This window comes from Phacochoerus africanus, chromosome 12 (genome assembly GCF_016906955.1).
Source record: "Phacochoerus africanus isolate WHEZ1 chromosome 12, ROS_Pafr_v1, whole genome shotgun sequence".
Taxonomy (NCBI): domain Eukaryota; kingdom Metazoa; phylum Chordata; class Mammalia; order Artiodactyla; family Suidae; genus Phacochoerus; species Phacochoerus africanus.
This window is the reverse complement of record NC_062555.1, coordinates 6,790,292-6,817,860: the sequence shown is the minus strand read 5'-3', so window position 1 is coordinate 6,817,860 and position 27,569 is coordinate 6,790,292. Positions and strand designations below refer to the sequence as shown.

General features: G+C 42.8%; 1 protein-coding gene and 1 long non-coding RNA gene across 3 annotated transcripts in view; one reads left to right on the top strand and one right to left on the bottom strand.

The window, feature by feature from the left end:
* On the top strand, window positions 1–26,632 carry RGS21 (regulator of G protein signaling 21). The gene is made up of 4 exons (XM_047754525.1): window positions 1–11; window positions 5,135–5,211; window positions 8,912–9,078; window positions 26,254–26,632. Exons 1-4 carry the CDS (start codon window positions 1–3, stop codon window positions 26,455–26,457), a joined length of 459 nt encoding a protein of 152 aa, XP_047610481.1. The 3' UTR covers window positions 26,458–26,632.
* LOC125112381 (uncharacterized) overlaps window positions 17,855–27,569 on the bottom strand; it is a 132,575-nt gene continuing 122,860 nt past the window's right edge. For both annotated transcript variants that reach the window (XR_007131133.1, XR_007131134.1), the window contains 2 exons: window positions 18,351–18,406; window positions 17,855–18,057 (listed from right to left, as the gene is read on the bottom strand). This is a non-coding gene — a long non-coding RNA (uncharacterized LOC125112381). The remainder of the gene's footprint in view (window positions 18,058–18,350; window positions 18,407–27,569) is intronic.

Below are 27,569 nucleotides of genomic sequence, written 5' to 3'. Positions count from 1 at the left end.
ATGCCAGTGAAGTGAGTTGCTGTTTAAAGCTATTTTTATCTCAGAAGCTGTATCAATGAGACACTTGAGTCTTCATTAGTCTGGATGTTTTGTTTCCTTCATTTATGATAAATATGCTAATTGTTGTCTTTCTTCCCGGTTTTTTCTTCTCCTTTCTCCATAGATTTCTTCCTCTTTGCTAAAATATGTCAACAACGCCTAGCTCGCTTTTGCAGTTAATTCTTTCTACTTGATAAGATAAAGAAAGGTTACAAAGTGGAGAAAAACCACTGAGCTCCCTCTAAATGAAGCTTTCCCAAACTGTTAAATGTTCAAAAGACTTCAGATGTATACAATCTTTGCAAAAATGATTTGTTCTTGCAACGGTGACTGAAAAATCTGAACCTAGAGATGAAATGCTGGGTAAGGCGGCAGCTGTCACTTGCAGGAGCACCCAGGCTCCTTGCATGAATCTCCGCTCCCCAGCACAAGGCTAATTGAGTGTGGAGAGCACAGTTGTAGGCGCCCACTCTTTTAATGCACTGCAACTCCTTCTGGCTGGCACAATTAGCAAGATAACTGGGAGCTTTCACGCAGTTCCCATCTGTCCTGGCCCTTCTCCGGACACAGAGCATGGGGACTGCTGGCCTTGACGGCACCCGCTTAATGAAGGAAACAGGAAGGAAATCAGCCAAAACCCCATGAAATACCGAGTGCAATTCTGTCTCCAGCTACACAGTGAATTTCCATAGCAGGTCGTCCTCAGCCCCACACACAGTTTTACAGGAAATATACACCTACCCACAAAGAAGAGCTGGACAAAAGCTTTGAAAAGTTAGGACTAAAATCCAAATAAAAGGGGAGGGGGGAAGGGAGAGGGAAAGAGGGAGGGAGTGGTATCTCGTCCATTTATTTAAGGTTAACATTTAAGGGTCCCTTCACTGTATTTTTCAGTCAGCCGCCCGCTGCACCCTCCACTTTAATTCCACAGAGTCTGTTCTTAACATTGATTCAGCTGCAGTTTTAAAACCTTTAGGGAGTTCCCGTCGTGGCTCAGCAGTTAATAAACCCAACTAGTATCCAGGAGGATACAGGTTCGATCCCTGGCCTCGCTCAGTGGGTTAAGGATCCGGCATTGACGTGAGTTGTGGTGTAGGTCGCAGATGCGGCTCAGATCCTCTGTGGCTGTGGCTGTGGTGTAGGCCGGCGGCTACAGCTCTGATTCGACCCCTAGCCTGGGAACCTCCATATGCTGAGGGTGCGGCCCTAAAAAGACAAAAAAAAAGAAAAAAATATTACACTAAAAAAAGAAAGAAAACTTTTAACACATATGTGTCAGTCACATTTAACCTAAGAAATGTCCTATTTTTGTTTGATAATATGCAAAATGTAAGAATCACTGTGTTCTGAAAACTTTCTACTTGCTAGAAATTCCTACAATTTAACTGTTCTTTAGAGAAAATACGTGACATGAGACCAACCATTAGAGAAAAAGCCTTCTAGAACTTATTTGAAACATTTCCTACACACGTCCTAAAACATCAGCAGAACATAAGCCCATGTGCATGGATTCTGCCATTCCAGGAAGATTTGTAGAAAGAGCTCAAGTTCCAAGCAGATTATGCTGTGTTTGAATTTTAACGGCTCATTGTTCCGTGTGATATTAGACCAGTTACTAGCATCCAGTCTCTTTCCTCACGGGTAACACGGGATTAAAACAGACTGTCATTTTCCAGATTGAATGAGGTTAAGTCTAGGATATATTTAGCACAACTCTAAGCACTCGGTACATTGTTTTGCATTTTAGTGCCATGATATAAGTTATCTTCCAAGTTTCTCCATACACAGCAATAAATTACTCTTCCACAGAATTATGTACAATCAAGCCCACATTATAAAATTTCAACAGCAAATTAACAGTGTTTCTTAAAATAGTTGCATTTTGCCTAACTTCTGGAAGTCAATACTGCGTTACCACCAAGAATTCCATCATTTTAGGATGGTCAAAATTGTGTCTTTCAAGCAAAAATTGCCAACTACTGGCCAACGGTGAGCTGAGGTCAACCTAGGTACTGTCACACACCAGCAGGGGTATTTCTTCAGAGGGTTGGAGGATCACATTTTCCTTTATATCAGTGTCAGCATCTGGTGGACCTTAAATGATGCTGCGATATCCTAGTATCTCTAATTCTGTTACCACTAATACTCTCTGTATACAATACGTCCATGTACCTTTCTAATTCCAAACATTCAGAATTCGCTTTTGCCCTTGGTTCCACACCATCTCCCAGCCTTTGCTTCTGCTTTTCTGCTCGCTTACATTAATGACGATAATAAGAATAGCTACCACTCATTTCAGTATTTCCATCCCCAAAAGACTCCTCTACATCCATTCCCTTCAGGGAAGATCCCTTTGCTTTCGGCTTAAGCACACACTGGCTCTCCTCCAAGGACACAGCCTGCCTTGCTGCCTTCGGGATGGACGCTGTCCATTTCCTCCAGCTCCAGAGGCTCAGGTTGAGAGTGCAGTCTGTGGCCCGCCACTACCCAGCCAAGCGTTCACGTCACGTCTCCCCGTCTCACCCACAACACACTCTGAAGCAACTACGACTCAGCTACACCTTTAATAACGTCTTAGCTCTGTCATCTACCCCGCATCTTGAAAGCCACTGCACCACTTCCACTGACGGCTTTACTGCCTGCCCCCTTTGGGCCATTCATATGTTCAGCAAATATTTCTTGAACCAGACATCCTGTTCTTGGTGTTAAAAAATAAGTTCTTCCTGACATCAAAAAACATATATACTAATAGGGGATAATATATTCATCCTTGAATGATTTTGCCTAGATTTTATTTCTCAGGTTTTTATCTGATGCCTATTCCTTATTCCTAATAGGTGTACTATGTGGCAGGCTGGGCATCAGAGCTCCTCTTTTCCCTATTATTCATTAACATATATTCTAAAGGTGCCAAGGAGCAATTTGAATACCCTGCTAACGCCACATTTCAATTTATAAGTAGAGACAATATTTTACACATGGACATTTTGGGGTTCCCATTGTGGCACAGTGGTAACAAACCCAGTTAGTAACCAGGAGGATGCAGGTTCAATCCCCGGTCTTGCTTAGTGGGTTAAGCATCCGGTGTTGGCAGTGCCATGAACTATGGTCTAGGTCCCAAGCATTGCTGTGCCTGTGGTGCAGGCTGGCAGCTGCAGCTTCAATTCGATCCCTAGCCTGGGAATTTCCATATGCTGCAGGAGTGGTCATGGAAAGCAAAAAAAAAAACTCTAATTAAAAAAAAAATGGGTATTTTAAGTGGTCCTATGAGCATTGTAGCACTATTTGATAGAATTCCTAATATCTCACAGAAGACCTCATATTTGAGTCCTAGATGAAATATAACGCAAGCATGCTAGAGTAACATAGTGTTCTATAGTGTACACAAGATCTTCAACATACAATTAAATCTTACATTGGTTCCCACTCTGCATTTATGAAAGACAGAAACAAGCCAAACCTTTTAAAATGTCCAACCGGGGGAGTTCCCGTTGTGGCTCAGTGGTTAACGAATCTGACTAGGAACCATGAGGTTGCAGGTTCGATCCCTGGCCTTGCTCAGTGGCTTAAGGCTCTTGCATTGCCATGAGCTGTGGTGCAGATCGCAGACGTGGCTCAGATCTGGCCTTGCTGGGGCTGTGGTGCAGGCCAGCAGCTATAGCTCCCATTAGACCCCCAGCCTGGGAACCTCCATATGCCATGGGAGCAGCCCTAGAAAAGGCAAAAAGACCAAAAAAAAAAGTCCAACTGAATGAAAAACCACTGCTTCAAAATGCCTTCATAGGAAACCTGAGTCCCCAAGATTTAGGAGAACAAGAGAGTAAGGAAAATTAGCTGCCTGCCATTGGGGAAGAAAATAAATTTAAGACAGGAGAGATCGGAAATTAAAGGGATGGGAAATAGCAAAGTGAGTTCCCGGTCACATGCCCTGCCCGTCTCCCCCACCCCCACCCCTCACTGCGCAGCCTCTACAAAGTCAGTCTTCACTCTCTGAAAATACACCTGCGACAGCAGAGGGAGCACAGTCCGTCCTAACACAATGAAAACTGCAGCAAACCACAGGAAGTACCAGAATATAAAAGCCTAGAGATCACTTCACACTAACACAGTTAGGATTCCTCACCTTGACCTGCCAATGTAAAATTTTAGAAGAATGCCTGGATATCAGACGATTTTATTACCCCTCATTGTAAAGCAACCTTCAGTTACACCATTTCCTTCCATAACTAAGTCGTCTGCACATCACAGCGGCATAATCTGCGATTTTTTTTTTTTTCTGGGCAGCAGATGCTTTCTATGGATGGGGGCTTATTTCATCCCGATCTTTGTTTATTAAGGGGAATAATGCATGATATATTTACCTCTTGGAAAGTTTATATCTTAAATTTATCATCTCTACATCACATCCCCAAAAGTATACCTTCTTCAGAAGACTTAAATCAATAAATTTTTGGGCTGCTTTGGAAAAGATATTTCTCTGTCCTGACAGATTCCTAGATTTAAATAAATCAGGTCAGAACTAGAAGCACACCAGTCTGGAGAGAAATAAAGGCTGTCTCAGGGTGGGATGAAGATTCCACAAAACACTATAAATAAACATTTTCAATATCACCACATGGTAGAAATCCTTAAAACTTAAAAAAAAAAAAACTTTAAGATGCGTAATTACGAAGTGGACAATTTTGTATACCACGAACACTTAGAAAACAGTCTGTTCATCCCTCCTGAACCCATCATAACTTTTTAGGAAGAGACACATGAATGCCCCATCAATTAACCACAAATATAATTGGGAAGAAATTCACAGCTCCAGAGAACAATGAGCCCTCTCTCTTGTGTCTTTACCAGAATTCAAGAATTTGCAAATACTGTTAACACTGTTGGCTAGATTAATAAATAATTTGCTGGTGCCAAATGACATTCCACTTTGCTTGGCTCTGGCTGCCCATTGTGGAAGAACATTCTCTAATTTGTGTTGACCTTTCCCAGCTTAGGGATGCAAAGCCCACTGAAAGGATAGCATTCCACAAATCACATACTCAACTATCACCGTAGGTTATAGAGGAAAAGATTACGATGCTATTGTCAAGGGTAGATGCTGTTTCCACAGGTCACCGCCTACAGAGACAATGGCCTGGTCTGAGAACATGGACACCCTTCTAAGCAACCAAGGTAAGAGCCGACTGATAACAGGTTCAAACACAGTGATGACGTCAGGAAATGAGGAAAAGCTGTAGACATGTTACTAAGCAGGAGTTTCATCAGTATTTGAAGCCTAAGATTGCCAAAGGCATACCCATGTATACACGCCCGAAGTTTAAATGGAATTAGGCTGGGTTAAAAGAAGATCACAGAAATTCCAAACATGAACAAGAAAACCCCAAAGAGGCAGTGATAAAGTTGTCAATTCCTCAGACTCGTTATCATTTCATGTGTATCATGACCACTTTTGTTACAAGTTGAAAAGTTGAAAGGTTAAATAAATCACTTGTTTTCCATAAGGTTTTAAGTACTGATTTCAATTGGGTTGCTCTTATTTCAGGGAATAGAAAAATATAGAGGGGGTATGTGTATATATTAATATATACACTTTACATGTTATGCATATCAACTATAAATGTCTATATATATACATTTATGATTGATATGATGGCTTAATAAGGTAATTTTGGTCAATTATAAATATCCCAGAATTTAATACCAAAAGAGTCATTTTCAACATTATCTAGAACTTCTGTTTCTGTTGTACATTACCCTGCTTTGCAGCATTTCTGTCTCCTATGGGATAGAAATGACACTGTAGTGATATACACAGAAACTGTTTAAAATGCAGTATTACTGGCTCCAATCAAATAGCATTTCCACTGTATAAAGTAGGAGTTCCTGTCCTGGTGCGGCAGAAATGAATCTGACTATGAACCACGAGGTTGCGGGTTCAGTCCCTGGCCTTGCTCAGTGGGTTAAGGATCCGGCGTTGCCATTGCCGTGAGCTGTGCTCTAAGTCACAGACATGGCTCAGATCTGGCGTTGCTGTGGCTCTGGCGTAGGCCGGCGGCTACAGCTCGGATTCGACCCCTAGCCTGGGAACCTCCATATGCCGCAGGTGTGGCCCTCAAAAGACAAAAGACAAAAATAATAACAATAAAATCAATTTATAAAGTAAATATCAGAATATTAGAAAAGTTTAAAACATGGTAAAAGCTGAGTAAGTTCTTCATGGCTATTTATTTATATATAAAGTTAAATTGAAGTAGATGAAATTACACCCTCATGTTTTTATTCTGAAACTCCCAATTCCTAAATCATAGACATAAAATAATCGACAGTGCCACTAGAATCCAATTAAGTACATGTACTAAAGACGTCAAGGGGAGTTCCCGTTGTGGCTCAGTGGTTAACATATCCAACTAGGAACCATGAGGTTGCGGGTTCAATCCCTGGACTTGCTCAGTGGGTTAAGGATCCAGTGTTGCCCTGAGCTGTGGTGTAGGTCGCAGACGTGGCTTGGATTCGGATCCCGAGTTGCTGTGGCTCTGGCATAGGCCGGCTACAGCTACAGCTCCAATTTGACCCATAGCCTGGGAACCTCCATATCCCGTGGGAGCGGCCCTAGAAAAGGCACAAAGACAAAAAAATAAAATTAAATTAAAAAAATAAAATAAAGACGTCAAGGGTATGGAATTGCATTTGTGAAAGTCGTGAATGGAAAGGTTCGTTTTTACTTAACAGCAGGTTTGCTAAGGGCCTCAGGAAGTCGGACGCCTTCGCCCATTATCGGCCTGTTTTGTGACCTGAGGACAAGCCTTGCATGTGCCGGGCACAGGTCCTAGGGTGGGCTTCCCACCTTCTGCGGAGTCAGCCCTCGTCCCCCCAACAGCCACTGCCCCTGGCCCCCGGAGCACCCTCAGCAACAGGGCTGTGACTGTGGGTAGCTTCCGACGTCTTCTGAATATTCCAACTGAATGTATCGAAGAGCAGTTCAACAACAGAGCGTCCTTGCAGAGATAACCAGCAACGGTGGGAGCTGTTTCCTGGGCTCCCTTGTGTCCTCAACAGAGCCGTGGGAGAAGAGCAGGCAATGGGTGCTAGGTCCTGCCGCCCTTCATTAAAACGGCAGGAGGGGAGAACACACAGCTTCTTCTGTATATAGATACACAGTTCACCTCTGGGATGCCTTTAGATTATCTGAATTGGGAACAGCTTCACATGCCCTAGGGACACACATGTAAAATGACGCCAGACGAGAATCTACACTATGCCTTCGGTATTGGTGAAGTATATACTTTTCCTTCTCTATAAAATAGATTTTAGTCGAAATTCAGCTTCGACCTCTTAAATTCATCATGGGCTGGACCACACTCATAGCACATTTTAACTGTGATCCTAAGACACATTTTTTAGAACCCAACTTGTGTCACAGAAGCTTCTCGGATGTATTTTTAAAGTGCAAGAGATGTGCAATTAACTGAATTTTTTAGAGGGCTCATGTATTAATGACATCCACCCTCCCCCATATTTCTACCAAGAATTTTAATTAGCACCTGATAACCTTCTGTGAGGACCTGTTATTTCAACTCTACTTGCAATAACTTTTAAAAAATTGTCTGGAGTTCCCGTCGTGGCGCAGTGGTTAACGAATCCAACTAGGAACCATGAGGTTGCGGGTTCGGTCCCTGCCCTTGCTCAGTGGGTTAAGGATCTGGCGTTGCCGTGAGCTGTGGTGTAGGTTGCAGACGCGGCTCGGGTCCCGCGTTGCTGTGGCGCTGGTGTAGGCCGGTGGCTACAGCTCCGATTTGACCCCTAACCTGGGAACCTCCACATGCCACGGGAGCGGCCCAAGAAATAGCAAAAAGACAAAAAAACAAAACAAAAAACAAATAAAAAATTGTCTATTTTCAATCCCATGTTTTTAGACATTTTTTAGCCTTCTTCCATGAAGCTCTCGTCTGTATTCTCTCCCTGACCCTGACAATACTTTCCACCTGCGGCAACCTACGAGCAACTCAGGCCCCCTTTCCCTACACTTTTCTCTGATAGCTTCTTTTTCTCATCAGTTCTTCCTTGCCCCCACTTCTCTACTACTAAGTTTATTTTTCCCTACTTCGCAACATGAAGAGTCAGCCTCCAGCACAGCATCAGGGGGATGCTGCTGGGAGCCCAGGCAGAGCAGCCCTCAGGGCAGGGCAAGGAGAAAACCACCAGCGTGTAGGGGGGCCAATCCCTCTGAGTGACCAATGTGCCAACAGGTGTCTCCTCCTCAGAGACACAGTCTCAGTTCTGCACAGACACGGGCTGGCAGAAGGGACCAACTGAAACGGAGGAACCTCAACGCCAAGTACTGGCGTAGTTCTGCCAACTGCAGGAACTTGATAACGACTTTTCTGCCCTGCCCCTCCGTGGAGGCAGCTTTTGTCATCCTCAGCCCTAAAGGATTTAGAATTACGGTCTCCAAGGAGCTCCAGGTGTTCCCAAGAAAGACGCTTTCAGAGCACATCTTGATGAGGAAAGAGGGGCAGGGGAGAGACAACACAGGCGGTCACACACTTAAGGGTTAGGACAGCAAAAGAAACAGCAAAAGTGTGAAGCTGGCTGAAAATAAGATCGTGGAAAGAGCCAGGACCTATGAGAATCCCAGGCTTCACCCAATACCTGTGGTTACTCAATTTAAAACATGCTCAGTGTATAAATACACCTACAAGTACTGTGCTCACGACAGCTGATCCGAAATAAGGTTTTCTAAAGTTCAGAATACATCTATAAATGTTAGATGCAGACAAATGCTAAGTATTTGGCACTGAATCCTCAAATGCTCACCCTGTGCAGTGTACTCACTTGGGTCATGTTACAGGAATTTTTCTCATGTATCTTCCAGCTGGCCTAGATGCTTTTCGAACATTCCTCAAATCGGAGTTTAGTGAAGAAAATGTGGAGTTCTGGCTCGCCTGTGAAGACTTTAAGAAAACAGAAAGTGCAGAAAAACTTGTCTCCAAAGCCAAGATGATTTATTCTGAATTCATCGAAGCCGATGCCCCTAAAGAGGTAAGTGAAATATTCCATGGTCACGAATGTTCGGCCGCTAACAAATCTGCTCCCAACTGAAAGACGCTAAGTCCATCTCAAGGGAAATGAAATGGTCACGAGGGAGTCAAACAGAAAATATCCATCAATTCCAACAGAACTTCCTTAAAGTGATCCTCTAGCCCTGATTCAGCAAATATTTTTAAGCAGCTTCTAAATGCTTCCACGGTTCTGTTTCCTGAACACAGCATGCAGGCTCTTAAAAAATCGTGTCAAGTATCACATATGAACCAGCTCTACGGCTCACCCTATAGAAATCCTACCTGCGTGTGCTGCTGGATTTCAAATTCTCTTTCGCTTTTCCTTCTGTCAATCACATGAGTCAATTTGGAATAGAACTCTTGAATTAAGTTTTAAAATTAAAAAGAAGTATATGGGACCAACTACTACCAACATAATACTACTACTAACAGCGTAAATTCTTTATGTTGACTATTTCGAAGGCCCACATTCTAGCAGATAATCACGTCTTACCTCCTCAAAGAGGCGTTTGCTTACCTTTATTTCTTTGGTGGTTGTTGGGCGGGAGCCTGCTGGCCTCCAGCCCCCGTGCTCGCCCAACTTCAAGACCAAAGAAAGGGCCCAGCATCAGCGACAGAGACCTCAATGGTTTCATGGATGGGGGTGCTTCCTGGCTGAAGCAAAGTTCTAGAGCGACACCCCACCTGGGGGGCAGCCGATGGGGCAGAACAGGGCCGGCAGCCTTTGCTCCGTGGGAGAACGGACTTCAGATTGGCTCATTGGTCACCAGGGAAACCAGAAGCACAACAGCCCTCATGAGCCCTTGGCCCCGACCCTTTGTTAAACTATCAAAGGGGAGCCACTGTGATCAAAAGAAGGCAACAAACACCAGCTGGGTGGCAGCGAGTACGTGGGCGTTTCCTGATTGGGCTCCCCCTCCCCCATTTAGGAGGAAGGGCAACACGTGAGGAGGATGTGGGTGAAGCAGGGACCGGTCAAACCGGAGAGTAGCTATCTTGGCCTGACCACACAATGGGGAAAATGAGCCAAAGGTGTGAGGCCTGGTCTCGAGTGGTCAGGACCCACCTGTGCTGCTTAAAGATCTGGTAAATAGAAAAGGCCTTAGAGAGAAACCTGGAATGACTCCCAGAATAGCTCCCAGAAGTGTTTTGTGTGTGTGATGTCCCATTTATATTGGGCTTCATTTCCAGGACCAAACCACAAGCAGGTCCACGTATCTCTTTCATGGTTAACGTTTAATCTATTTAAGCTACTTACATTTGAAAACTGCTTTGAGGATTTCCTACTGTGGCTCAGCGGTAACAAACCCGACCAGTTTCCTTGGGGAGGCGGGTTCAATCCCTGGCCTTGCTCAGTGGGTTAAGGATCCGGCGTTGCCCTGAGCTGTGGTGTAGGTTGCAGACATGACTCAGATAATTTCCATAGGTCACAGGTGCAGCCCTTACAAGCAATAAATACATAAATAAATAAATATTTTAAAAGATTAAAAAAAAACCTGCCTTAGTCCTCACTAAACATAATGCATAAGCAAAGAGTTTTCATGCACAAACAGCACCCAGGAAGCTACATTAAGTACTAGCCCCAAGCCCAACCTACCAGCATAAGTTATCATCTTCCCTTACGGAGTTGAAATACTTATATTCTCCTAAGTGACAGCTACTATGTTTTCTAATCCAAAATTAAAATTCATGTATGAGAAGTTACTGTACTTACGAGGACAGAGGACAGAAGAGATGAAATGCACGCATTTCTGAAACTCTAGGACAGAAGGGTGCTGAATCAATAGCTCAAGTTTAGATGGACATTAATTACTGCAGTGTCTACTGGCACAGCAGAACGTGGCAGGCATAGGAACCGGTGAAGCTTAGTCTGGAATTCAAGGGGAAAGAGAAAGGACCTGAAGTCCTGCGGAGCCATTCTAACACTCATTTCCCAGTCACTATCTAAGAATCAATACATAATTCCGGAAAATTGAAAAGGTAGTATATAAGACTGTCAAGTTGACTGATGTGTCAGTCCCTCAAAGGATTCAAAACCAGCGCTAAGGGTATCCTATTTATTGTGATATTGGCTTGAAAGCCAGAGTTTTTTTCCTTCTTTTATGAATCTATCCACTTAATGATTCTTTTAGGAAAATGTCCTCAAATATTATGTATGAAAAATCATCTAATAAGAAATGAGGAGTTCCCCGTGTGGCACAATGCATTCAGCAGCCGACTGTAGCGGTTTGGGTGGCTGAAGAGGTGTGAGTTCAACCCCCAGCCTGGTGCAGTGTTTTAAAGGGTCTGGCATTGCTGCAGTTGCAGCACAGGTCACAGCTGTGGCTCGGATTCGAACTTTGGCCTGGGAATTTCCATATGCAGTGATTGCAGCCATTAAAAAAAAAAAAAGGAATCTTTTAATTATGGCTGAATTCAAAGTTACAGTATATAAAAATTATCAATTTTAACAAAATAGTTTTAATTACCTTCCTAACTTCTTCCAAAATAAATTTATATAGCAATAATTTTTTTAAAGTAGTACAGTTACTATTCTAGGATATAAAACATTTAGTTCTTCAATAGGTTGTCCATCTAATAAATTTTTATGATATAAAATATAATTAAATGTATAGCTTCTTTCCAAATAATAATCATATCGCCTCCTTGAAGTGTCTGTAAGTATTATAGAATATGACAAAATTCTCATTGAAAACAAAGAAGTGTACATATACATTTGAAAGAGTTATTATCTTTCTTATTATTTGCCATTAATAATTTCCAATTTAAATTACTAACGGCGAGTTCTCGTCCTGGCTCAGCAGAAATGACTCTGACTCGTATCCCTGAGGACACAGGTTCGATCCTTGGCCTCGCTCAGTGGATTAAGGATCCGGCGCTGCCATGAGCTGTGGTGTAGGTTGCAGATGCAGCTTGGTCCTGCATTGCTATGGCTGTGGTATAGGCCAGCAGCTGCAGTTCCGATTCGACCCCTAGCCTGGAAACGTCCATATGCCTCGGGTACAGCCCTAGAAAGAAAAAAACAAATTACTAATGGGCATTGGTCTCTTGCAGAGCGGCTGCTGTCTTCAAGGTGTCCCCTGTAGTCCACCATTTCTACGTTAAATATAATGCTACTGTTAGTATGTGGACTCACTAAACGGATTTTTTGAGTGCCTCTTCCCACCATGAAGCCACACAGGGGAGACTGACATGTGATAGCCAGTCAAATACCCAATGAGCAACACGGTAATTTACATGAGTTAAAGTCTGTTATTAGCAGAGTGGGAAAGAGCGACTAAGTCTATCTGGAGAGTTAGGCAATGGACTTGCAGAGTGGTTCACACGGGAAAAAGTCCTGTTAGGAAAGAAATAAGTAACATTTACCAAGATGGCAAATGAAGAAAGGCTATTTAGGACTAAGGGCGCAGTGTGTCACAAGGATGTACGAAGCTCCCAGGTGTTTCCCAGAAACCGCAAGCATTTCGCTATTGCTAATGAGGAGCAGGGGGATAAGGCTGGACAGGCAGCAGCAGAGATAAAGGGAAGAATTCCAGATTTATCTAGTAGCAGACATAACGAGACAAGGTGCCATATTTGACATGGAGGTTAGAATATGTGATTTCCATAGGTGGAAAATTAATTCAAGGATACGATGCATATGAAAGTATCCTCCCGTTTTCTATATTTAACTATAGTTGTATAACTGACTCTCGTCAAGAATCAAAATTACAACCAATTTCCTTGGCGGAAAACCCTGAAACAGAGAACACTAACAAGGTCACATCATCCAGACGTCGGAGGCCGTTCACTTTCTTTCCAACTTGTTTTCTTTTTTTTGTCTTTTTTAGGGTCACACCTGCGGCATATGGAGGTTCCCAGGCTAGGGGTCCAGTTGGAGCTGTAACCGATGGCCCACACCACAGCCACAGCAACATGGGATCCGAGCCGCATCTGCGACCTACACCACAGGTCATGGCAACACCGAACCCTTAACCCGCTGAGCGAGGCTGGGGAATGAACCTGCACAACAATCATGTTTAATTGATGCAATTAGACAATTGACAATGAGACTATACTAAATGTATGAAAATGCTCCCTGTCTATAAACTGAGGTTACGAGGGCTTCTCAGCTTCCTGTTCTAATAGGCAAAGCTGCACATGCAAATTGAACGTTCAGGTCTCGGCAGGAGGTGGGAGTCATCGCAGTGGCTTCCTTGATGCCCTCTGCCAGTGGTACCATCTCTCTAGTTTCTGCTCTCGTAGCGAGAGTTAGTGTGATGTTTAGAACATGTACGGACTAGAGATATAAATTCACATCCTGTCATCATGTGGTGACCCGTTTTACCCCTCTGAGCCTCCGTTTCATTACCTATGACAAACCATGTAACAGCCACACAGGGCAGAGGAGCATGATGAGCCAGGTCACACTTCTAGGGTTTACATCCTGCCCAACAATTGCGAAGAAATTTTCAGCCCTTCCTTTCTTTATACAAGTCAATCCAAATGCTCCCGAACCAGCTTGAAAGCCACCATTGCAGAACTCCTAAGAACAAACGACTGTAAAAGGCTTGGTAAGAACTTCCCTGGTGGCTCAGTAGGTTAGGGACCCCGTGTTGTCGCTGCCCGTGCTCCGGCTGCTGTCATGGCTCCGGTTCTAAATTCCTGTCATGGCCCAGGAATTTCTGCCTGGCGCAGTCACCAGCATCCCCCCCCCAAAAAAAGCAAAAGACTTGATGAATGTATGTATATGAACACATATTAGAAAAACATATTAGCAAATCACTAGTCTCAGATAGAGCTGCTCATTGAATGGATTGTACCTAGATATTTTCAGAAGAAGATGCTGCGGGAAAAAAATAAGTGTGAGCCAGGTATTTTGACTAAGCGATTTGAAAGTGAGATAAGAATTGTGTATTTCAAAGCATCCTTCCTTTGCAAGCACTAAGAACCTGTGGGTGGCAAAGGGAAAAAATTCTTAACTCATTTATTTTTCCTTCAACTTAGACCAGTCGTTTTAAAATATTTGGAAATTTTCAAGAAAACACAGCTTGATTTCAAAAGAGTATATACATCTTCAAAAAATTAAAACAGTATTTTCATATTCAGCCAAGATCCTGACATATCTATTATCTTTATATCATTTATATACATTATATTTGTATCGTCATCCCTTATATTGCAAAGAGAAGTGGTCAGGATGGAAAATATGTGATTAAAGAGAAAATTGTGTATGTTGATTGCCATTCTGTGAGATTAGAAAATGATCCAAATCACGCATGTCGTAATATCTTAAACGTCAGGTAAATTCAAATTCATAACATGATTAATCCAGGAACAAACACATTGGCCATTTTTTAAGTAAAAAATACCAGTAGAAAATATTTAATTCTTAAATGGTTTTATTAAATGTGAGGATATCATAACTCTTTAAACAGAAGAAACTATAGGAGTTCCCGTCGTGGCTCAGTGGTTAACGAATCTGGCTAGGAACCATGAGGTTTCGGGTTCGATCCCTGACCTTGCTCAGCAGGTTAAGGATCCAGCGTTGCTGTGACCTGTGGTGTAGGTCGCAGATGCCGCTTGGATCTGGCCTTGCTGTGGCTGTGGTGTAGGCCGGCAGCTACAGCTCCAATTAGACCCCTAGCCTGGGAACCTCCCTATGCAACGGATGTGGCCCTAGAAGAAGAAAAAAAAAAAAACAGAAGAAACTAAAGTCATAAAGGAAAAGGTATCTTAATGGGTCTGTGCAGGACATTTTTTAAATATCTGTGTCTGGATTTTTTGCTTTTATTTTTAATGCAGTACGATGTTATTTATTGACTTGTATTTTATTTCACATCAGTAAATGCTTGTTTTGCACCAATTATTACTCACCTTCATAAGATAAATTCCCTCCAAGGAAGGGAAGCTCAGTCTGAGCAAGAGAAAAGGGAATGAACACATAAATATAATTTTAATGTGCTGTGTGAACAAGGCAGCTCAATAAGGAAACACAAGGAAAAAAATAGGTTGAAATGATGGTTTGGCTCAAAAAAACCTTTCACTCTAAATGGATTAAAAAATGAAATTCATAAGGAGTTCCCTGATGGTCTAGTGGTTAGGGCCAGAGCTTTTACCCTTGTGGCCCAGGTTCAATTCCTGGTCTGGGAATGAGGTCCCACATCAAGCCCCTGCAGGCAGGACCCCTCCCCCCCCCAAAAAAAATATATGCATATATATAGAATAGGAAAAAATATCAAAGCAACAAATGACTAAGTGCAAATTAAAAAAAAAAAAAAGCAGATTAAATTGCTTGCATTGTACCTGAAAGGACATGATTCAACAGTAGTCAGGCAGAATATTGAGATAAAGCCTTTGTTTTAAATGAGGTTCGTTTTAAACGGAATCTTGAGGGACGAAACAGACACGCGGATTATTGGTGGAGAGAAGCCCCGGGGCAGGTTTCATGATGTGATGACACTGCCAATTCTGTATTCTCCATTTTATATTCCTATTTTCTTTGCATTTTAAGTGCCACTTCCCCCAGGTGCTGATGTTATTTTGAACCCCGGTCCTGCCCTACAAGTTGCCAGCAGTGGCCTCCGCCACTATAGAATCACCTCCAGATATAATGTTTGCTTACTTAGTCATTTCCTAAGTGTTTGTACACTGATCAAAAGTTAGGTGTCTATTACAGACCAAGCACCATTCTGGTGCAGCTAAGAAAAAAGAGAGTCTCTGAATACATAAAGCCAACCATCCTGGTAGGAAGACTCTAGATAAAAAAATAAACCAGTAATTACAGGAGTTCACTGTGGTGCTGGGCGTTAAGTCTCCAGTATTGGGCTGCGGCCACTCAGGTCACTGCTGAGGTGAGGGTTCATTCCTTGACCTGGGAACTTCTGTATCCCACAGGTGCAGCGCAAAAGAAACAAACAAAAAGAAAACACTAATTGCAATAAACTTTCCTGAGTGTCCTGAGAAGGAAATACAGGTGATGCAACAGGACATCCAAGTCTAAGGGGACAGGAAATGTATCTCAGAGGAAGTAATTAGTAAGCCTTGATCAGAAATTTGAGTGTAGAAGGAAACAAGTCAGGATGGGAGGCGGGAAGGACAACAGGCAAGCAAGAGAAAGAAGCGTTAAGCAAAGGACCAGCCAGGGCTGCAAAGGCTGGTCCAGGAGTGCAGGAAGCCTGACACTGTGTGCCTTGCGGTGGAAGGTGAGGCAACAGCACCTCCTGGACCCCCGTGATTTCTGCATCCGTACTTATTTCATCTTAAACTCTGAAGACAGCAGGTGGGGGAGGGGAGGTGGAAGAAGAGGAGGAGGAAGAGGGGAGAAGAAGGGAGGGAGGGGAGGAGGAAGAGGTGGGAAGAAAAGCAGAGCTAAAGAAACTCTAAGCCACACACGCCCAGATGCTTTGACATGGAGTTTCTGATGTGACCACCGCATTTGCTGTCTTAGGGAGGCGTGCCCGTCCTCACCCTTGTGCGGGTAAAAGACGAACCGAGCCTTAAAGGTAAAATGATGAGTCCTGCAGTCACTAAGACACACAGACTGTGGGGAGGCAGGGCTTCAGCCCGTGCTTTTCCGTTTCAGGTTCTTTCTCTAAATCTACTACTTGTTTCCCATGTTCATGACCCAGCCCAGGAGCCTGGGTGTTTATGCGAAAGGCGAAAGCATACAATCATCTTCCCGTGCAGGGTCTGTCTTCCTTCCCATTAAACGCTGCATTTCTCTTGTCATAGTCTCTCTAATTTGTATAACTTCTTCAACAAAAAAAAAAAAGCAAAAAAAAATGGCAGGAATATGTCCTCTCATACTTTGCAGCATCATTTTGGCCCTTTGCAAAAATGATTGCTGCCTTTCAACTAAAACCCGAAACGCTCAGGTGTGTTTTGAATTTTTACACACCTCTGTGCCACTGAAATTAATCTTGCGTTAGCCCCTTAGGGTTGGTGAAGGAAACCAGTGGGTTGGACTCCCTCTTAGCTGCTCTGGAAAGCACAGGCTATGTACATCTATTTTTAGCAACCCGCATCCATTATGCTTTTATATATTTTGATCACGACGTTTGATTCTTTTTTGTACATGCCCCATTTAGGGTGTGAGTACTGCTTCCCAGCCCGTGTCATTTATTTCTGTCTTTAAAACCCATGATGACAAAAGGACCCAGTCCTGTGCAGGGTGGATGCCTTCTGACGTTACAAACGCGGCTGGTCTCAACTCTAAGAGCCCCCCTTCCCGGTACATTTCAGGGTATCCGTGCGCCTTTAATGATGCCCAAAATGAAGTCATACCAGAGGTGTTCGTGGTGATTAAATAGAATTATGTAACCCCAAACACGATTATAGGCGGCTTTAATTTGAATCGTAATTTTTCAGCTCTGTTGTGAATGAGGTCTAGGGAGCTGCCTGCCCGCCCCATTTGAGTAAAGCATTTTGCATATGCATGCACACACTTTTTGCATAATGACGTTCTCTGGCTCCACTATACATTCTAAATGAGGGAAAGGCTATCTAATTTGAATGTGAGAGCTCGACTGAACACTTCTCATTCAAATTATGTAAAAATATATAAAGCACAGTTGAGGGTCACAGGAAAGCCAAAAGGTACAGCCAAAAATGTCTTCTTCCAGCGAAAATAACTTGGAAGCCAAAAGAATTTAAAACGGCTGGTGTAGAAAAGAGGCATATTGGCTTGCATGACTTGCTGTGATCAAAATCACCTGAGTATTAAAAACCCCCTGCCTCATTATCATAAAATCGTTTTTAAACAGCGACCACAAACGTCAGTCAGAGGGCAGTCATTTTAATGCAATGGATTGTTGTCGGTGGCAGCTGTGTCAAGGCTTTTTCAAAACTGACAGCATTTAAAAGCCGCTAAACAGTCGCGGTGACATCTCAGCTGTCATTCTGTAAGAATCGCAATCCTAGGTCTTGTTTTCTGAGATTGGCAGTGCAGCGGTCTCAGGTACTTGAGATAACTTGCGACCTTTTGAAAAAAAAAGCAAAGTAAATGTATTTCTCAGCGTCCTTGAAACGTGGGGGTCTCCATAAAATACACGGCAGTAAATACTATAAAATACATGTAAAATACCATAAAACACACGTCAGTAAATACTATAGATATAACTGTTGATGTCATCAGTTGATACACCATTCAACCCAAGCTCTGGACCAACTAGTTTGGAGATAGTCAGCCAAGTTTAAGTTTCCCTGCAACTCCCAGGAGCTCAGGAGGGGCTCAGGGCCATAGAGTTGGAAGGTCTTTCATCTCTGAATTACCTCCTTTCCGGGGTGCCACCTTCCGTCTGCTCCAAGATCAACATCTCATCTTTCTCCTGTTTTTGAGAGAGAGATTTCTCTGTGAATCTTCCAGTAGAACCCAACCAAAAATCAAATTTGAGATGAGAGTCAAGTTGGGAGAATGGTCTGTGGACACGTCCCCCAAAGGGATGACATGAAAGGAATGGATGTGTCAAAATACACAGTAGGCCTAATACTTTCACTGTTGTCTGACCCTGAAGTTTCGGGGGCATCAGGGAGGACAGACAGGGCGCTTTGGGTAGCCTAGTCTCAATGTCACCTGGGCTGACTGCTCATGAGCATAGACAGCACCGACCAGCCTCTCGTAGCTGAGGGACTACCTTCAATCGGCTCCTAGGGCTCACATGGCCTCCTGGCTCACGGATTGCTCTTCACATCCCTGCTCTTCCTACTCACGAGTCAGCACACCCTCCAAGAGGAGGAATGGGCCTCATCTGTTTTCTGCTTACGCTTACTCTCCTCGGTGATCTTCCAGTCCTCTGGCTTTTTGTTTGCTTTCTGATTGTGTGTGTGTGTGTGTGCGCGCGCTTTTAGGGTTATACCTGCAGCATATGGGAATTCCTACACTAGAGGCTGAGTCAGCGCTGCAGCTGCTGGCCACAGGCACGCCAGATCGGAGCATCTATGACCTACATTGCAGCTCACAGCAACGCCGGATCCTGACCCCACTGAGCAAGTCAGGGATCAAACCCACATCTCCATGGACACTAGTTGGGGTTGGTAACCTGCTGAGCCACAATGAGAACTCCTCGTCTTCTGGCTTTAAAGGGGCAGCCTGTGTGGCCTCTGACCACCGGTGCTGAACAGAAATGTTTTGACCAAGCTTTGGGTGGACCGAGGCCAAGTTTCTGGCCACTTTCTTCTGAGTCTCTCCGTCTCAGTTAATGGCCACTCCGTTCTCTTTGCTCCAGCCAAGTAACTGAGAGTCACTGCCCTTGTTCTCTTCTGCTCATCTGCCATATTCCATCCGTCAACACTCAGTCACTTCAGAAGATTTCTTAAATTCATTCTTAAAGATTTCAGTCCTTCTTAAAGATTGTATTCCTCATCCTACCTCATAAATATTCAGGCACAAGCTCCCTCCTTCCTGCTCTCGAAATATCTTTGAAATCCATGCATTTCCCTCCATTCTCTTGACACAACCCAGCCTGATCCACCATCATTGCCCCCTGAATTTCTGGTATGACTTCCTAATTTTTCATCCCTTTATCCACACCAAGCTATTACATCACAGAGCAGCCAGTGATAGGTTTTTTCCAAGCGTGTTTATATCAGCCCCTTACTTAAAATCCCCTCACGGCTCTCAGGATACGTAAAAATTATTTGATGAGACCTCTGCCGTCTACGTGACTGGACCTTCATGCTTCTCCTGGTAGGTAGTTCCTCTTCCTCCCCTGAAAATCCCTACTAGGCTTCTTTTAATTTTTCCTCCCATGTACAAGTCCCTTCCTTAATCTTCCAGATTCATAATGATACTTTGACGAGCAGCTTAAAATCTCATTTCTTTCAGAAAAGCTTTTTTTCAGAAGATATTTTTCCCCCTTTGGATGACTTTCTCAAAATCTGTCTTCTTGGTTGACTTTCAACTTAATCACATGTAATCTTCAGATTCGAGCACACTTCCTAAGCACCCATTCCATGAAATACTTTCCATGGATGAATTATAATAATGACTCCCAAAAAGCAATACTTTTTCAGATGAGCTTTTTTTTTTTCCTCAGAAAAAAACGGGGATAATAATCCTACCCATCTGATAGCTGGATGGACGAGAGCAAGTAGCCATGTAAACACTTAGCACATGTGGTGATATTTGATAAATGTCAACTTATTATTTACCGTTGAAATAATCATCTTTAAATATCTTTATGTTTTTTTAGAGATAAGGCCAATTGCTCAAACATTTTGAAATGGGAGCAAAGTCACCAAGGGAAAAAAAATCCAGATGTGGGGACAGATCTTAGATAATGCATATCTGTCTTGCTCATATTTTGAGGGACATGCAGAGAAAAAAGAATTCGTAAAATAGTAGGGAAGAGATGGCAGATAAAAGGTGAAGTGTCTGCCGCAGACGACTAGACGGCCTTTGTAGTGACCAATCTTCTTTTCCTGATGATCAGACTGAAGGCGTAACACCACCAAAGTTACTGCAGCCGAATCTGTTTAAGCAAGAAATCAATTTTTTTTAAGATTTCTAAGTCCAAATGATGAATGATAATAAGGAAATTATAGTGGCTTTCCTTCTGGGATCAGGGGAGACTTCTTGGAGGATATTCAACTTAGCTAAATCATAAGGGATTGAGGATAATCTGTACAGAATAAATTGTGGCGGCAAGAGGGATTTTCGATGGCGAAGCAGCATAAACAAGGACTTTAGATGAAAGATTCATTTTGGGAAGAGAAAGTATGGATATCACCAAAGATAAAGAGATAATTTCAAAACAACGCACTGAACTCCAGGCATGAGAAAGCTCAAATGCTGGGGTAGGATGTTTACATGTTATGTTCTAGAAAGTAATGTGTTGTCAGCTGAATAGCTATATAATGAAACTGACATTTTGGTGAAATTGATGTAGTAAGCTGTCCAGAGCATTTAGAAGGGAAAGACGTTATAAGAAGAAGTATCAGGTAAGGGGTAGGTTCTATGATTTAAGGAAGAGATTAGGCTATAGAAGGTTAAACTGAGAGAGAGGCGTGAGAATGAAGAAGAGCCCTGGGGGTGTTCTCATGGTGGCTCAGCGGTTAAGGACCCCGGCTAGTATCCATGAGAACGTGGCTTCAATCCCTGGCCTCGCTCAGAGCGTTAAGGATCTGGCGTTGCCTCAAGTTGCAGCATAGATCTCAGGTGCGGCTCTGTTCCAGAATCGCTGTGGGTGTGGTGTGGGCTTCAACTGCAGCTCCAATTCAACCTCTAGCCCAGGAAATTCCAACGCTTCAGGTGCAGCCATTAAAAAAAGGGGGGGGGGGGGAAATGAAATAAAAGGTGAATAAGCAAAGCATCACACACACACACACACACACACACACACACAGTGTATAAAAGACAGACATTGGAAGGAGATAGAAGTGTCAGAGAGGAGTCTTAAGTTTCAAGCTGGAACACCTTGGAGAAAAACCATGACACTGATACAAACATGTGGGTGTGATATTTTGTCTCCGACATTAAACTGAATTCCAAGGCACGTCTTCATGAGACCAGTGATTCCAGGCATTATCCCTTGGGAATGGTGTCCCTGCTTGTCACGTAGCAATCAGTAGCTGAGATGAGGCAGCCTCTGGGTAGGAATGCAGGCAAATCAGAAAAGTGAGAGGGATCAGTCAGAAGTACCAGCTTGGCATTTTTGAACAAATAATATTATCAGTTTTATACCGAAATGGAATAGTTCTGCTTAAAATGTAACTGTTTTTTTTTTTTTTTTGGTCTTTTTGCCTTTTCTAGGGCGGTACCCGCAGCATATGTAGGTTCCCAGGGTAGGGGTCTAATCAGAGCTGAGCCGCCGGCCTACACCACAGCCACAGCAACGCGGGATCCAAGCCATGTCTGCGACCTACACCACAACTCATGGCAACGCCGGATCGTTAACCCACTGAGCAAGGGCAGGGACCGAACCCACAACCTCATGGTTCCTAGTTGGATTCGTTAACCACTGCGCCACGACGGGAACTCCTAAATGTAACATGACTTTTAACAAATGTGGAAACCTCTTTACATATTTATTGAACCCTTTTGCTGTGCAAGGCGTGGGGAGGGACAGATGAAATGTAAGTATCTCCTTTTGGGGGTAAGAAAAGGGAAAAAATCCACGAATTAACTTCACAAGGTAGATGTTATTTGGGTTTTTTGGGGGCCGTGGTTTTTTTGGTACTTCCCACAGCATGTTGATGTTGCTAGGCCAGAGACTGAACCCACACCACAGCAGTGGTCCAAGCTGCAGTGACAATGCTGGATCCTTAACCTGCTGCACTACAAGGGAACTCCTTTTTTTTGTTCTTTTTTTTTTTTTTTGTCTTTTTATGGCTGCACCTACGCTATACGGAGGTTCCCAGGCTAGGGGTCAAATTGGAGCTGCAGCTGGTGGCCTACGCCACAGCCACAGCAATGCAGGATCTGAGCTGCATCTGTGACCTACACCATGGCTCATGGGAATGCCGGATCCTTAATCCACAGCACAAGACCAGGGATCGAACCCACATCCTCAAGGATACTAGTCAAACCCTCTGAGTCAGAACAGGAACTCCAAGGTAGATGTTATTTGAATGTAGGCTTAAGAACATAAAAGATAGGAGTTCCTGTTGTGGCGCAGTGGTTAACAAATCTGACTAGGAACCATGAGGTTTCGGGTTCCATCCCTAGCCTTACTCTGAGGGTTAAGGATCTGGCGTTGCCGTGAGCTGTGGTGTAGGTCGCAGATGGGGCTTGGATCCTGCATTGCAGTGGCTGTGGTGTAGGCCGGCGGCTGCAGCTCTGATCAGACCCCTAGCCTGGGAACCTCCATATGCCATGAGAAGCAGCCCTAGAAAAGGCAAAAAGAGAAGGATAAAAAAAAAAAACAACCACATAGAAGACGGAAAGATTTGGGTGAGAAGGAGTGATTTTCAGCTAGACTGGGATGGCATGGGAAAGTGTGCATCAGTAACAAAATACAAGGAATTTGAGGGGAAGGGTCCAGTTGGGTGGGGATTCAGGGCATGCAGAGGAGGAAAATGTTTGAGCATTATTATAAAGGCCACGAATGCCAAGATCAGAGCTTTGGGCTTTTTGCGTGGGGAATGAGGCGCGATTGTAGGGGTTCAGCTGTGATTAAGAACCTCAAAGTAAGAAGCCAGCACTCTGCACCAGGCCCTGCGCTGACACACTGGCCCTGGCGTCAGTGAACACGCACCAAGTGAATGAAGGTCTAAAGGCGCTAACTTGCTCCCTTTACCACTACAGGGGATATACGGTTAAACAAACTGCAGATGATGCCATTAAAGAATTCACGGCATAGTTAAAGGAGGAAACAGGCCACATAGAGTCTCACGTCCTCACCACACAAGACAGGATTCATGAAACCAGATTTTTAGAAACCACTACAAGCTCTCACTCATAACCACCACTCAGTGATTCTCACTGGCAGGCGGGTGCTATACCAGGTTCGTGACGTGTTATTACACCTCTTTCCTGCTCAGAACTCATCATCAGTGTCTTCCCAGAGCTTCTAGTAGAAAAAATAAGAACCCCCAACTCTGGAGATAAGCCCCCCAAGACTTGACCTGCATCACCTCTCCCACCCTGATAGCAGGAACGTTCCTTCTCGCTCACAGCACCCCCCCGCGCCACAACCAGGCACCATGGCTCTTTGGAACATAATCAATTCTTCCTTGCTTCAGGGACTCTGCATGTGCTGCTTATTCTGCCAGAAACGTTCTTCTCCAGATTCTTCAAGAACTGGCTTCTTCTCATCCTTCAAATACAAATCTAAACTACTACTATGTATTTAGACGCTGGTGGCCTTTCCCCAACCATAGGAAGGAGCTGGACTATAACAATCATGATATTTATGGGGTCAATGATTGCTTAGATGATCTCACTTTAATTCTTCTAACAACTCAGTCCAGAACTGCCTCACTTGAAGACAAAAAAGCAGGGCTTGGGAATATGAAAGTGACTCACCCCAGGTCACTGAGCTCATAACTGTTAGAACACAGATTTGAAAACTATCCTAAAATCTTTCCACTACCCAATGCCATCTTCCTATATAAAGAAGCAGAGATTGATTCCAGATTTTGAGGCCTTCAAAGATAGTGCAGCATTTCATCTGGAAGTTTGATGGAGGACCTAAGAGGATGGTCAAAGAAATAAAAGAGCAGGTGTATCCTGGGATCCCTGAAAACCTGAAATCTCTAAAGAAAGAACAAAATAATCAGTGAGCAAATAGTGGCCTTGGATAATTCTTTTCAAAATATTTTTTTTCCTCTTTGTACAATAGTGCTATTAAAGTAGTTTGATACCACTTAACTCATTTTGTCCTTAAACCTTAAAATTACACCATGGTGACTGAAAAGTGAAGGAAATTATAGAACTTGTTTCACACATATGAATAGAAAGTAGCTACGGAGAGATCTGATAGAAGGTCTGTCTGCCTCTCTTTAATTTCAACTCAAAAAGCATAAATGGTCATTGAGAGTCTTTTACCAGAACCCCTCCCCCCAAATTCTGGCATTTTCTTACAATCACTCCCATTTTGTCAACAGATATTTTAATTCTATTCAATCAGTATTTATTGAATGTCCACTATGTGGTGGCTATTCTGCTAAGTACCAAAAAATAAAATGATGAATAAGACAGATATAGCACCTGCCTTTGGTGAGCTTTGAACTTTAAGATTCAAATTTTTTCTGCACTTCAGGGGTATTTTCAGTTTACATGGAATAACCTGGATGTAACATTTTCTGCCTCTCAGAATATATCCTGGAATATGGATGGAAATGGACAAGTACCCCTACAAGTTTTAGGGCATTTTACAAATTTGCAGGTGAACGGTGTGTCCTAATATCATAGATTTCTATTAGACCTTGCTTAAAATTTTATGTGCAGTTGTCTAAGGGGAAAAAGATATACCTGCACAAACATGTGCATGCATATATACATACATTCCGTGGGAGGCATGGAGGCCTGTGTCATAAACTTAGGGGGTGTTCTTTAGTACATTTGGAAACAGAAAGAAATGCAAATTAATATAGAACTACCATATGACCCAGCAATCCCACTCTTGGGCATATATCTGAACAAAACTTGCCTTGAAAAAGGCACATGCATCCCTATGGTCATTGCAGCACTATTCACAATAGCCAAGACATGGCAACAACTTAAATGAATGGATGAAGAAGATATGGTATATATACACAATGGAATACTACTCAGCCATAAAAAAGAACAAAATAATGCCATTTGCAGCAACACGGATGGAACTAGAGACCCTCATACTAAGTGAAGTAAGTTAGAAAGAGAAAGACAAATACCATATGATATCACTTATATCTAGAATCTAATATATGGCATAAATGAACCTTTCTATAGAAAATAAACTTATGGACTTGGAGAACAGACTTGTGGTTGCCAAGGAGGAGGGGGAGGGAGTGGGATGGACTGGGAGTCTGGGGTTAGTATATGCAAACTATTGCCTTTGGAGTGGATAAGCAATGAGATCCTGCTGTATAGCACTGGGAACTATATCTAGTCACTTGTGATGCAGCAGGATGGAGGATAATGTGAGAAAAAGAATGTAGATATGTGTGTATGACTGGACCACGCTGCTGTATAGTAGAAAATTGCCAGAACACTGTAAACTAGCTATAATAGAAAAAATAAAAATCATTTGAAAAAATACAATTAAAAAAAGAAATACAAATTAGAATGAAAAGCAAAATATGGGAAACAACCCAGGAAGGATGGAGAGTGGAAACGGGTAGGTGAAAGGCAGCCTGGTACATTGTAATTGTTGTTCTTCCTCTGAGAAGGACATTCCAGGTATCAAGGTCAAAGCACTAGAAAGAAATAAAGGACAGGTAAGAAAAGAAATTTAAAATCATCGCATGTCTTGGTTGCCTTTTCATAGGCCATTTTTCATAATCTCAGACTAAGGCCTGACCTCTGTTCTCTGTCAGTCCTAACCCACTCAACCTAACCCTCTCAACCTAGGAAGAGCAATTAAACCAAGCATGTGTTCTGCATTTCGGAAAACGAATGTACGGCCTTTCTGTCGTTCTGTGTCCGATTAACTTCGCATTGAGAAAAACATGCAAGCCCGGTGTATCTGGCATCTGTACACACCGTGCATTCTTTGATTACACTAACGCAGCGCTATGCAATTTCCTCCCACAGATTAACATCGACTTCGGCACCAGGGACCTCATCTCAAAGAACATCGCGGAACCCACTCGCAAATGTTTTGACGAGGCTCAGAAGCTAATCTACAGTCTCATGGCTAAGGATTCCTTTCCTCGATTTCTCAAGTCAGAGATTTATAAGAAACTGGTACACAGCAGACAGGTTGGAAATCATAAAAAATGGCTCCCTTTCTTGTAGAGAAGGCAAATGACAAACTAACAATCAGGTTATAAATGGGAAAAAAACAACTGATAGGGCAGATCAACTCTTATCACTCCAAGGCTAGAATGGTTTAAGTATTTCAATGCAATATATGGCTCTTTAGGGTTTAGAAGACATGTTTTACTCCAATAGGAAAATCATTTTACGTACGAAACCTGAATGTCTAAGTCATTTGTTTAGAATGTGTTTATTTTATCAGGTACTTAAATCTCGCCTCTACTGGGAGAGTACAAAGGACGTTTAAGAAGACACAGCACACTCTTAAAACCTAAGTGGATGTTCTTATGACATTATACATTCCAGAAACTATATATCTTCATGTTGCTGCGTGGGAGACTGTTTAGCATTATGTACATGATTTTAAATACCATTTGCATTATTCAAAACCTCATTTCTATAAAAGAGAGAAATTCCGACCCGAAACATAACATGTCCTTTAGAATACTCAGCTATTTCTTTTCGACCAGGGTCTACTACATAATGCGGTGGTTATCTAAACTGCCATGGCCCTCAGATTAATTAAAAAGAAAAATGCCACATATATATATATATTTATATATATGTGTGTGTGTATACACACACACACACACACACACACACATATATGCCATTGATCAAACTGTCAAAATATATCACTTGGTTTAATTCAATGGCATCACACGTGCATATTTAAAAAGGGCCTTGAGGGTGGGAAGGATTGATTTCTTTTTAGCTCAATAAAAATACAAAGGGAAGAGGAGGACGAAGGGGCATGGATCCGTCCTTCTACAATGAACTGCGAACTGCGTAGCAGTGACTATCTCATGAAATAAAAGATTATTGCAACATCGTCTATTCAAATAAGTGTGAGGTTAAGTGCCTGTTCTCTCCTTCAGCACTGGACCTTGATAAAATTCAAAGACATGTTTTAAATGCATTTATTTTGAGATGTTCCTAAAACTGCTTCTTTGTACCTATAAATGTCCCATGATACGTATGAATGATTTCATGTCAACATGAGAGGCTATGAAGAGTCAACAGATCTTGCATGTTTCCATTTTGTTTCCACAGATTAATTCAGCTTTGCTGAAATCTCTATTTTGCAGATT

Excerpts from the sequence above, each read along its gene's own strand:
- RGS21 (XM_047754525.1), top strand. Across the intron at positions 5,212-8,911 it reads CACCCTTCTAAGCAACCAAG|CTGGCCTAGATGCTTTTCGA; the intron begins GTAAGAGCCGAC and ends TGTATCTTCCAG. Across the intron at positions 9,079-26,253 it reads AAGCCGATGCCCCTAAAGAG|ATTAACATCGACTTCGGCAC; the intron begins GTAAGTGAAATA and ends TTCCTCCCACAG.